Source organism: Mangifera indica, chromosome 7 (assembly GCF_011075055.1).
Source record: "Mangifera indica cultivar Alphonso chromosome 7, CATAS_Mindica_2.1, whole genome shotgun sequence".
NCBI classification, from domain to species: Eukaryota; Viridiplantae; Streptophyta; class Magnoliopsida; order Sapindales; family Anacardiaceae; genus Mangifera; species Mangifera indica.
This window is the reverse complement of record NC_058143.1, coordinates 15,513,156-15,525,152: the sequence shown is the minus strand read 5'-3', so window position 1 is coordinate 15,525,152 and position 11,997 is coordinate 15,513,156. Positions and strand designations below refer to the sequence as shown.

General features: G+C 29.8%; 1 protein-coding gene across 3 annotated transcripts; it reads left to right on the top strand.

Moving 5' to 3' along the window:
* The first annotated feature begins 4,994 nt into the window (after nucleotides 1-4,994).
* Nucleotides 4,995-11,686, top strand: LOC123220324 (sodium/hydrogen exchanger 2-like). 3 transcript variants are annotated; one of them, XM_044642511.1, is made up of 16 exons: nucleotides 4,995-5,144; nucleotides 5,545-5,819; nucleotides 6,344-6,462; nucleotides 6,589-6,686; nucleotides 7,280-7,339; nucleotides 7,418-7,464; nucleotides 7,560-7,754; nucleotides 7,840-7,886; nucleotides 8,417-8,483; nucleotides 8,592-8,692; nucleotides 8,797-8,898; nucleotides 9,019-9,157; nucleotides 9,253-9,315; nucleotides 9,925-10,008; nucleotides 10,263-10,611; nucleotides 10,911-11,686. In XM_044642511.1, the coding sequence occupies exons 2-15, from the start codon at nucleotides 5,646-5,648 to the stop codon at nucleotides 10,596-10,598; spliced, it is 1,632 nt and encodes a 543-aa protein (XP_044498446.1). In that variant the 5' UTR covers nucleotides 4,995-5,144; nucleotides 5,545-5,645; the 3' UTR covers nucleotides 10,599-10,611; nucleotides 10,911-11,686. The 3 variants fall into 3 exon arrangements, with proteins under 3 accessions (XP_044498446.1, XP_044498444.1, XP_044498445.1); XM_044642509.1 differs by lacking the exon at nucleotides 10,911-11,686 and having other exon boundaries at nucleotides 4,996-5,144; nucleotides 10,263-10,878; XM_044642510.1 differs by lacking the exon at nucleotides 10,911-11,686 and having other exon boundaries at nucleotides 5,025-5,144; nucleotides 5,627-5,819; nucleotides 10,263-10,878.
* Nucleotides 11,687-11,997: the final 311 nt, after the last annotated feature.

Genomic DNA, 11,997 nt, shown 5'->3' with positions numbered 1-11,997 from the left:
ATATTATTTTATCTTTAATTTGAAATCATTCAATCACATGATGACACATTATCTATGTATATGAATTGTATATAAAAAATAAGTCCATATAGTTTTATTGTAAAAAGTATAAGTTGGGTGCCAGTTTTACCAGTTCAAAATTCAAATCTAAATTTTTTTTATAATATTATGTACACATATAACGTATATAATTTTATATATAAATAATGATATATACTCATGTGATTGAATAATTTTAAATTATAAATAAAATATCCAATCATATGATAACATATTATTATTTGTATATAAAATTTTACACATAGTTTTATTACTTATTTTTTTATTCCACATGTGTTTTCTTATAGTGATAGTATATCTTGACAAGTGATTCATATTAGTATTGATGGAGATGATAGGTTCATTACCCAATTTCTAAGATTTTGTTTTAGAGTAGTGTTATATATATAAATAATGACATATCATCGTGTAATTGAATAGTTTTAAATTAAAAATAAAACAATACTTAATCATATAATAACATTTTATTATCTATGTTAGGTTTATTAAAGAATATCAATAACCATTTAAATATGTGATCATAATGAGATTAAATTGTTGTTCAATTCAATGTTATCTAGTTATTGTTATATTAGTGGACGAATGCAAATTGATGGTAATTTAAGATAAACACTAATTTTATGTCTCAACCTTGAAAATGTATCGATTGATAAAAAAATCAAAATGTATAGTACTCATATTATTGAAATATTTTTTATCTATCGCTGATATTTTATCGATTTGATGATTATGAGATATTATTGGAGGTTAATTTTAATCCATATATAGATTGTTAATAAATTATAGATTCATTGTGAGTTAACTCACTACCAACATGACAAATGCTCTATGTATCACAAAATTTTGAGGCCTTGGGTTATAAGGAGTGAAAGTGAAATAATGGTTGGGATCTAAGGTGACAAAGCTCTATAAGATTGTTGGATTTATGCATGAGTTGTCTATTTAAGGGGCTAAACAAAATAACCCACAAATTAAGAGGTTGGAAAGAAATATTTGAAAGTTAATTCTATCCAAATTTGACAAAGTAGATTTCAATATTGAATAAGGGATAGGATAAATAGACATGTCATTGAATTAAAGGGATAATAGATAACTATCTCTAATACTTTATCCAACCATTTAGATGACGTGTCAGATAAAAATAAATTTTCACAAAAGTTCAGTCTAATAAAAGGGATGAGTAACGAAAGTCCCAAAATAATAATTTTTTTTATAAACTAATTAATTTGAAAATATAATAAGTATAATACATAATTATATATATAAATAATATTATATGTATAAAATTTATATATAATAAAATTATAAACTGATATAATAATTATTTAATAATAATAATAATAATATGATAATTTTGATCATTATTATATTATTCTGTATAATTTTTTTATACCCAAATTCTGTGCAAATAATTACTGTTTATAATCTTCCATTTTAAAACATTAACCATTTCTTCGGCCTCGGTCGGAGCTTGGGGAGTCTTTTAACTGATTGGCACGAAATATTTGGAAGGGCAAATCAGTCTAATCAATTAATAAAAGTTAAAGATTGACATAATAAGTTAAAAAGACTACCCAACGGTCATTTGCCTTACTAAAAAAGAAACGTGTAAGACCGTCAATCTATTTTTAGTACGGTCATTTGCCTAACTAAAGAAGAAACGTGTAAGACTGTCAATCAATTGTTAGTGTGTGTCTATATATATATATATATATATAAATATATATATATATATATAAATAATAATATATAAAATAAAATAATATTTAATTATATAATAATATAAATATATATTAATTGATGTATTCTAAATAAATTTGTAACCCTATCAACATCTAACTAATATTTTTATATCCATCCAAGGTTTGACAAAATAAAATTTCCACCTATAAGTTTGAAGAAGTCAATTTTTTACTCATTTATTAAAATTAATTGTTAATTTTAATTATTAAAAAGTATTTATATCATTTTATTTAAATATTATAATAAAAATTTATTGTTAGATGTGAGTGTTATTTTTTATAAACTAATTAAAGGTAGATTAATATTTTTTCTATCTTATTTAATAAATTATCATATTTACCCTATATATTTTAAAAATATAATTTTAAAAAATTTTAGGCTGTGATTATGATATTTATATCTCTTATGTGCTATGTATTTTGAGGGTGTAGTTATCAATTTTGAAACCATTGAAAGGCATACTGTAATTTTAAAAAATTTAAAGAACCTCAAACTTTTTTTTTATTTTAAAGCCCCCCTTAAAATTTTTATTAACACCTCAAATATTTTTCAAAATTATATATACCTTTAAACATATGATTATATGTTATTAATACTTTTATTTATATTTATATCAATTATTTTTATTATTTTTAATTAAAATTAATATAAATTAAAGTATAAATTCAGTTAATAAAATTTTACGTGTAAAGTGTTCTTTCTCTTGAAAGTTTTTTAAGTAATTTTATAAAAAAGTTAATAGAATTTATTAAAAGATTTAATAGTGGGTGCAAGTTTTATTTTTACAAACTTAACCACTTGGGGGATCTGGCATTTCATCAACTCCCCGGGGTGGGGTGGGTGGGGTTTGGTGGGGCGGTGGACCGGGACAAGAGTGGGAGGGAGGGAGTCGCACGTGGTGGGGTTTGAGAGGAATTAGTCATTTGGGCTATATTATAATGTAATTAGTAGACATGTCAATTTTGGCTTACTCTGATATATAAATTTAAAACCCAATCTAATAAAATTTGATCTGATATTACAATATGTCGGGTCTAACCCATGGGTTAGTCTGATCCAACCTATTACTATTTAAAAAAAATAAAAATTAAGGAGAGAGTCACGCGTGGTGAGGTTTGAGAGGAATTAGTCATTTTGCCTATATGACTTATATTATAATGTAATTAGTAGACACATTAATTTTGACTTAGTCTGATATATGAATTTAAAGTCCAGTCTAATAAAACTTGATCCAATATTCTATCCCATGGGTCAGCCCGATCCAACTTATTACTATTTAAAAAAATAAAAATTAAAAAAATTAGACGATAGAAAGGCCTTTAAAATTTTTTTAAATATATTTATTTATTTTCATATAAATAATCCAACTCTTCATCAATTCCAATTTTTCTCAATCTCAATTCTTTCATTATATTTTCAATCTCATTTTCTCTCATCAACTCTCTTTCGAAAATTATCTGAATTCATAAATAATAATTTTTTGTGTTTATAATTTTATTTTTATTTCAATTTTATTATTATAAAATATTATAAATAGATCTAATATCAAAATAATTCAGAGATTTGGATAATAAAAATGAGTAGATAAATAATATAGTATATATATTTTATTTATGTTTGTAATTTACACAATATGTAAATCAATTTATTTGTACTATATTATAAAATTATAATATTTTTCATCATGTAACCACAATATTACTTCGCTACAAATAGGGAATTATAAATAAAATATTCAAGACATTGTTTTTTATTTTAACAATTAAAAAATAATTTGTATTTAAAAATTTTAGTTAAAATTTTTTAAAAAATTGTTTAAATGAGTCGGCCATTTAAAATCCAATCCGAGCCATTTATACATAGGGCCAGGTTTTAGGCCTTCAAAAATATCAAGGTTGGCTCGCTCTGAAGGTTCATTACTGTATGAGTTTTAGGTCCGACCTGACCCAACCCATTACCATCTCATTAGTATAAAAAATCTACTACTTTATTCTTTAATCCATCAAATTCACCTTCTACCATCTTTATAATGGATCAGTAAATAAAAATAAATCATTAAAAAAATTACATTAAATATCAATTCAATATTATCTATCTCCACCCAATTCAAAACAAATTAAACACTTAAAATCCGAAAATTTTCGTTTATTATTATTAAATTAATTTGAATAAATATTCTTAAGAGTACAAATTATACTTCTTTTTTTTTTTTTTATGTACAATGCGATGCGATAGTATATTATTGGATAATTTTGACGAGGTCAAAGGACTATTTCCACCCAAAGTATTTTTCTTTCTCAAATTCTCAACCCTTAACTTTGAAAATCTTATTTATTTACTCATAGACAATTAAAGTTAAAAAAACTCTAACCCCTTAAAATTTTATTTATTTTTCTCCTCTAAACCTTAAAATCTAATAATTTTCCTCATAAACCAAGTTTTAAAAAATAACATTTTCCCTCTAAAGTTTATTTTCAAACTTCGGCTTCATCTTCGATGCTGTTGTCGGTTACCTCTCTCTCTTTACACTTTTTCTTCCTCCGATCATCTCTCTCCTCTCATTTGAATGTTCGATCAACTTCAAATGAACCCAAAAAAACAAAGAGATTCGTCAGGAAGATGAAGCTCTTCGTCTCCATCTCTCTGACTTCATTTGACGTTGATCAGATGTTCAGGTAAGAGGAGAGAGATCACCGAAAGGAGAAGGAGCTTCAGAAGAGAAAAACTATAGACAATGACATCTGAAATGACACGAAGTTTAAAAACTAAATCTTAAAAGGGAAAATACTATTTTTAAAAACTTGATCTGTGAAGGTAAATAGTTAGTTTTTAATATTTAAAAAAAATTTAAATTTATTTTTAGTATTATATATAAAATAATAATTTTATCTTTAAAATTAATAAAATTAACCATTAATAAAAAGGTAAATAAAATTTTTAAAATTAAGAATGAAAAATTACCAAAAAGAGAGTATTTTGGATGAGGACGAGAATAAGACCTTGGGCCTTTTTGAAAATGATTAAAAAAAAAGTCATATCCTTACTGCCGAAGGGTCCCTAAAACGTTCTCTCTATAACTCTGTCACCAATGGGATGTTTCCACATGTTACATTTAACAGCCCAGGATTTGCAGTTGCATTACACGCCTTTACTTTCCAGAAATTTCCGAATTTAATATCATCAAACAGTTCTGGTTAAAAGGAAATTTGGTTTGAGCTGAGAGCTAAATAAATATATATATAATTTTATTAGTTTATATTTATTTATTTATTATATATTCAGATTTCAATTCAGGTTGTGAGCCAAAGGAAGGAAAAAATTTTCTCGTCAACCAAACATAGGTTAGTCTTATAATTTACCTAATTCAATTAACAACTACTTATTCACGAAATCTCTTTTCAGTTTCGCTTGATTGAGCCATTTTACTTTGGAAATATGTATTTTATTACATATTTTTAGAAATATTAGAAAAGGTTTTCTCAGCTACCAAACATAACATTTTGCGTGATAATTTATAAATTTTTAGTTTCGGTTTTTCTTTTTAGCCACTTTGAGCGTCGCTAACTTGTAAGTTATGTATTTATATATTGTAACTTTGGTTATTTTAAGGATCATACAGTTTGTTTGTCTCTTTGCGTCCTTGTCAATGCTTGGAAGTTTCGTTCATGGTAACAAAATTAGTGCATGTAGATAATAACATTATAATTATTGCATATTGTTGCGTTTTTGGTTTTAATGCAGGTAGTTGAATCAAAATACCTTCTTGTGAAAGAGTAAAGTTAATTTTAACTGTTAGTGTTCTTGTGGATTAATTGATTGAAAGATAAGAGCAAATTGCAAAAATGGATCAAGTATTGAGTACAGTTGCAAGGAGATTGCAAATGGTGTCCACTTCTGATCACGCCTCTGTGGTTTCAATGAACATTTTCGTGGCTCTTCTTTGTGCTTGTATTGTGCTTGGTCATCTTCTTGAAGAGCACCGCTGGATGAATGAGTCCATTACTGCCCTTCTCATAGTAAGTTCCCTATATTTCACTTTTAAAAAATTCCATTTTTTAATTGATTCTATTGATTGATTGCAGTAGGCTTAATTTCAGCTTTGTAGGCTGTGTAAAATATTTGATGTTGAGAAAATGTTATTAGATGGAAATCGTAGTTACATTAATGAAATCTAATGGACACAGCCTTCTTTTGATAAATCATAAAATTATATTAGTGGCAGTAGCCTACAATGTCAGTTATAGTGGTATCTAAATATGTAATGTATATAACACCATTTAGTAATATACAATGCATGATTGATAAATGTTGATATTTTTGTGTTATATTTAGCCTCTTATGTCATGCAGCTAGTAACATAGAGCTCCACTTGATATGGTATTTTGATTAATGTACATTCTTTTGTGGTTTTAGTTGACTATGATGATTGCATTAGGCTTAAATGAGTATAGTTTTGTGAATAAATCTAAGAACTAAGATTTTATATTTTTTTGTTTGCATTTGATTCAGCTCATTAATTGGTGTGTGTTGGTGGTGGCAGGGTCTTGGTACTGGTGTTATCATTTTGCTGACTAGTGGTGGTACAAACTCGCATCTGTTAGTCTTCAGTGAAGATCTGTTCTTTATATATCTTTTGCCTCCTATCATATTTAATGCAGGGTGAGTTTGCCTTTTATATATCTTTATTGAAATTTTAGTGAAAAGAAAATCTAATATTGGATTGATTTTTGTTTCGTTTCCTTGAATCATTTTTTGCCTAATGTATGGTTTTTGTGCTTGTGCAAGGTTTCAAGTGAAAAAGAAGCAATTTTTTCACAATTTCATAACCATTATGTTATTTGGTGCAGTTGGTACATTGATTAGCTGTACCATCATATCACTAGGTATGCTCATTCACCTTTTTCATTCATGGTTAATTCTATCACGCATACTGGATCTTGTGTTGTAAGATGGCTGAGGACATCTTAAGGAATTTGTTGCTTTTTTTGTGCTTCATTAGTCCAGTTTCCTCAGTATTACAACAGCCACACAAATCCTGGGTTCTTATTACTTCTATTTACCTTATGTAGTCTGTGGTAAATCATGTCATTGTTTTAATATGCTAATGCTAACTTATATAAGCTAATTCACAGCTTTCCACTCGTTGCTGTTTTTGCATATGTCAATAGATATTGGCACTTTAAATATGTGCAGGGGATTGGAGCTTTTGCATTATAAGCTTTCATCTAAATGAAGAGGGCTGGGAAATTCATATGTAAACTTTTTAAAATCAAATTTAATCATTGACCAGTAGGGGCTGGAAAAAAGAGATTAGAGGTTTCTTATTGGTTGTTATCTTTTCGGCCTGTTTTTGCATAAGTGGGAAAAACTCTGTGATGAAAATTTTTGATAATATTGGCCATGGATGTTCAAATATCTGTTGGTATTGATAACACATTTTTACTTTGGCTATTCTCATTGTGACTGCTTGACACAGGTGTTATTCAGTTCTTTAAAAAAATGGATATTGGTATACTGGATATAGGGGACTATTTAGGTATTACCTTATTCTCTTTCTTTTTCTATTTTACTTTATTTCTTGTTTGTTGTCTTACTGCTCTAATATTTATATCAGCAATTGGTGCTATTTTTTCTGCAACGGACTCTGTTTGCACTTTGCAGGTATGTCATATATCAAAGTTGCTATTGTTGTTTAATTTAATCAATTAAGTTACCTGACACTTACAAAATTAGGTATGTTCAATTCGGTCTTGTAGGTGCTCAATCAGGATGAAACACCTTTACTCTACAGTTTGGTGTTCGGGGAGGGTGTTGTTAATGATGCTACATCTGTAGTGCTTTTTAATGCTATCCAAAGCTTTGACCTCACTCATATCAACACAAGAACAGCCTTTCAATTTATTGGAAACTTCTTTTATTTATTTTTCACAAGCACTATGCTCGGGGTGTTTGTAAGTCCCTCTCTCATATTTTTGTCTGCATGTGAATAATGCATTTATCATTTTACAAAGTATTACCTCTTTGGCTTACTTGCAGGCTGGACTTCTTAGTGCTTACATCATCAAAAAGCTATATATTGGCAGGTACAATGTTGTTGGTATCAATGCTTTCGATTTTGCCTCATTAAGTATGTTGTCAATTTTGTGATCCACATAAGTTTCTTGAATTTGGATTAAATGTCTCGGATTTCAATTCATGGAAATGACAAACTTTTCTAGCACCTTTGTGTCACTCTTCTTTTCTTTACACATAAACAGTCCTGCATACATAAATCTTTTATTTCCCGATGAGTGAGCTTCCTGGTACCCACTGCAATTTGCTGAGTCTATAAACTTGGAACCAACTAGCTAAATACAGGTTTTCGGTTAACCAGACAAGATTGATGGCAATTAATAGGTCTGCTTTCTTTTACATTGGTATGACAGCATGAATTATGTAGTAAAGCAAATTTTCAGTAAGACAGAAATTCATTGCTTACAATATTGATATTTTTTTACACTAGATTTATCTAATCATTTTTTTATTATGTATATTTGTATGTCTGAGAGATTTCACCACCTCTCAGGATTGAATAAACTAAGTCTGTTAGTACTTAATATTTGCCATGATGCAGGCACTCAACAGATCGTGAAGTTGCTCTCATGATACTCATGGCTTACCTTTCATATATGCTGGCAGAAGTATGTTTCTCCGGAACTTCATAGGCAATTTTATGAAGGCTCTTTTTGTTTTCTCCTTGAGGATGTGTATGTGTCCTGTAACAGTGATGTTAATATTGTCTGTTGCAGCTATTTTATTTGAGTGGCATTCTTACAGTTTTTTTCTGTGGGATCGTGATGTCACATTACACCTGGCACAATGTGACTGAGGGTTCTAGAGTCACTACCAAGTATGTCTTAGCCATAAAACTATCTTTAAGCTGTTGATAAATAAGGGTTGAAAGATCTAATCACATGCCTTATTCTTTAATTCCATGCTGAAACTAAATTACAGGCACTGTTTTGCAACCTTGTCTTTTGTTGCTGAGATTTTTATCTTCCTCTATGTTGGTATGGATGCCCTGGACATTGAGAAGTGGAAATCTGTTCGTGATAGGTATTAATGCATTAAACCTCATCATTGTCATTTTTTAATTTACTATTAATTTTTTTGGACAAATTTTACCATAAACATCAATTACTTTTTCACATCTGATGGTCTACTTCATATTTGCAGCCCTGGAACATCAGTTGCAGTGAGCTCAGTGCTGATCAGTCTGGTTATGGCTGGACGAGCAGCTTTTGTTTTTCCCCTATCATTTTTAACAAATTTAGCCAAGAAAAATCCTGATGAGAAGATTTGCTTTAAGCAGCAAGTATGTTCTCTGTTCATCACATGATATAAATTTTCTTCCTCTAACTTTTTTTTTTTATAGGTTTGATGACCCTACATTCATACTCACCATTTCAGGTTGTGATATGGTGGTCTGGTCTCATGAGAGGTGCTGTGTCTATGGCACTTGCTTATAATCAGGTATAATGTGGAAAAAGTTTATTTTCTATGAATTTAAATGGGAAATATTATTAAATAACCCATTTTTTGGGACTCACTTAAATAGCAACATGTTTCTAAAAGTCTTTTAGGAAATGGCCCTATTCCAAATTTTCAGCAACGTTTGGACAAAAATATTATTTCTTAACTTATAAAGTCACCTGATAGACCTATCAGGCAAAGTTTGTCTTGTTTTAAGACTCCACATCTCTATTGGTCTTTAAGACTATATCTCTATCAGTCACCTATAGAAACTGATATAGAGAATCCTAAAATAAACCTCTATCCTATCTATCAGTTGACCTATATGACGAGCAACAGATAGATATATTGATTGACCAATAGATCGGTTAGTTGAATCGTTTTGGGTATTTAAGAAAGGGTAATTTGGTCTGACTGGTGTTTAAATTTTCAAATAGAGCTATTTCTAACTGACTTATACTAATGGGCTAATTCTTAACACAGACAAAAAAATGATAATTTTAAATGCTCGTGGATGGAACAGTTTCATATTTTTTCCTATTATATTTATGGCTCTTGAAGTGTTAGAATTTAAGATGAGATTATATTCTAAACTAAACAATGCTGCAGTTTACAAGGTCAGGTCACACTCAGTTGCGAGGGAATGCTATCATGATCACCAGCACTATAACTGTTGTTCTTGTCAGCACAGTGGTAAGACATTTAGCTAAAATTGATCTTATTGATTACATTGGAAATTACAAAAAATTTTGCTTCATTAAAAGTGTTCTGCTATGGGCTCTAAGCCTTTGTGTTCTTCATTGCATGAGTAACCCTAAGACCAATGACTTAAATGATTTATACTGTGAGCATAATTGTTCTTGCCCATCAAATATTTTCTTCATCTTTTCTACATAAAATGTACAAATTCTTGTAGCTTTTACTAGTGCATTTTGGTTTATGTTCAGGTTTTTGGTTTGTTGACTAAACCTCTTATAAGATTCCTGCTGCCTCATCCAAAGAGTACCAGCTCCTTTTTATCAGATCCATCTACACCAAAATCAATTGTAGTGCCACTTCTGGGAGGCCAACAGGACTCGTACACTGAAATCAGTAGCAGCAGTTTCATCCGTCCAGGCAGCATACGAGCACTCCTGACAACCCCCACACACACCGTTCACTATTACTGGCGCAAATTTGATAATCACTTCATGCGTCCCGTGTTTGGTGGCCGTGGTTTTGTTCCTTATGTTCCTGGGTCACCAACAGAACAGAGTGTCCATGAACAACAGCAACAACAATGAAAGAAGAAAAGCGGTAAGTAATATATGCATCCTGAAGTAGAGAGTAATTACATAAATATGACTTAAAACCTGCAAATACTGTGGATAAGCTTTAGCCTGGATTTCGGGAGTCAGTGTATCATAATTTGTAATTATTTCTTCTTCTGTGTCTTTAGCAAAATTCATTTTATTTCCTCATCAAAATTTTTCTCACGTTTCTTTTGAAGCGGAGTGAAGTTGTTTGTTTTGTATTATCAAATGATCTACGGATTAAATAATGAATTCCTTGAGAATTTGTAAAGCTGCATGCTATCTATGTGATTGTTTTCACAGATTCTGTCCACAAGCCGCCCAAACTTCCGAGAAAAAGTATTCATTATTCATATTACTAGTATTGGCAATTCAAGATTTGCCACCGGAATATTTACTCTATAAACGGAAGCCAAAAACCATGCACAACAGAACAAGGCTGGTCAACTATGGTATGGCCCCAAAGATGGGGCTAAACATTGTGGGTGTGCTGAAAACGCTGAAGGCTGATTAGCAAATGGTTGTATGGAGGGAATGGTGGAGGCAGCACCGCCATAAGTGCCTCCACCATAAGCATATGCAACAGCTTTTGATGGGGTTGAATGGTGACCTGCAAACAAGCTAGGTGGCTGGCTGATGGTGGGATGGTTGTTTAGAGTGAATTGCCTGAGATGTATCGGCAGAAGCATCTGCAGCAACCGTCCATAGCCGCTCACTCCTATTTTGCTGAGCCTTGGGCGCAACAACATTTTTGTCCCTTTCTGTCGCTGGGACTCAGCATTAGAGACGGTGGCCTCTGCATCTTCTTTTCTCTGCCTCAAGTTGCTGGGCGTGCCTCGACTTCCAGGGAAGAATGCTTTTTTCACTTTTCCACAATCACATAAAAACCCCTTAAATAATATTCTAGTTTAAAAGAATATAATACTTTTAAATGCTATAAAATTACCCCTCTCTCCCAAAATTATTGATGTCCCATCGTAATCATTATTTCCTAAAGGTTCCTTTCACCGTAATTGTATTATCTGTTTCTCACTTGCTTACTTTATTATCCACTCAATTATTCTACTTATTAGGTGTAATTCTTGATTGATGTGTCTTTAACATTATAAATTAACAGTGTGTACGGATCAATTTGATGTTATATGAAATTTTTTTTAAGCTAAGCTGAAAATTTTTAATCTAAATTAAATTATTTTAAGTCAAATTAAATTGAAAGAAATCATTTTAATTCCATTTGGTTTTCAGTTAGGATCAATTACAATCATTTGCTTTTAAATATATTATTAAATAAAATTAATAAAATTATAAATTTTTAAAATATAATATAAATATATAAAACATATATGAAAAAAATAAATTGTAAACTAATTGTTTATTAAATTTTTTAATA

What these genes read in the sequence shown, in the direction of transcription:
- LOC123220324 (XM_044642511.1), top strand. Translation starts at nt 5,646, where the DNA reads ATGGATCAAGTATTGAGTACAGTTGCAAGGAGATTGCAAATGGTGTCC. An exon ending in CCTATCATATTTAATGCAGG is followed by an intron (nt 6,463 to 6,588) that starts GTGAGTTTGCCT and finishes TGCTTGTGCAAG; the next exon opens with GTTTCAAGTGAAAAAGAAGC. An exon ending in GGTTCTAGAGTCACTACCAA is followed by an intron (nt 8,693 to 8,796) that starts GTATGTCTTAGC and finishes ACTAAATTACAG; the next exon opens with GCACTGTTTTGCAACCTTGT.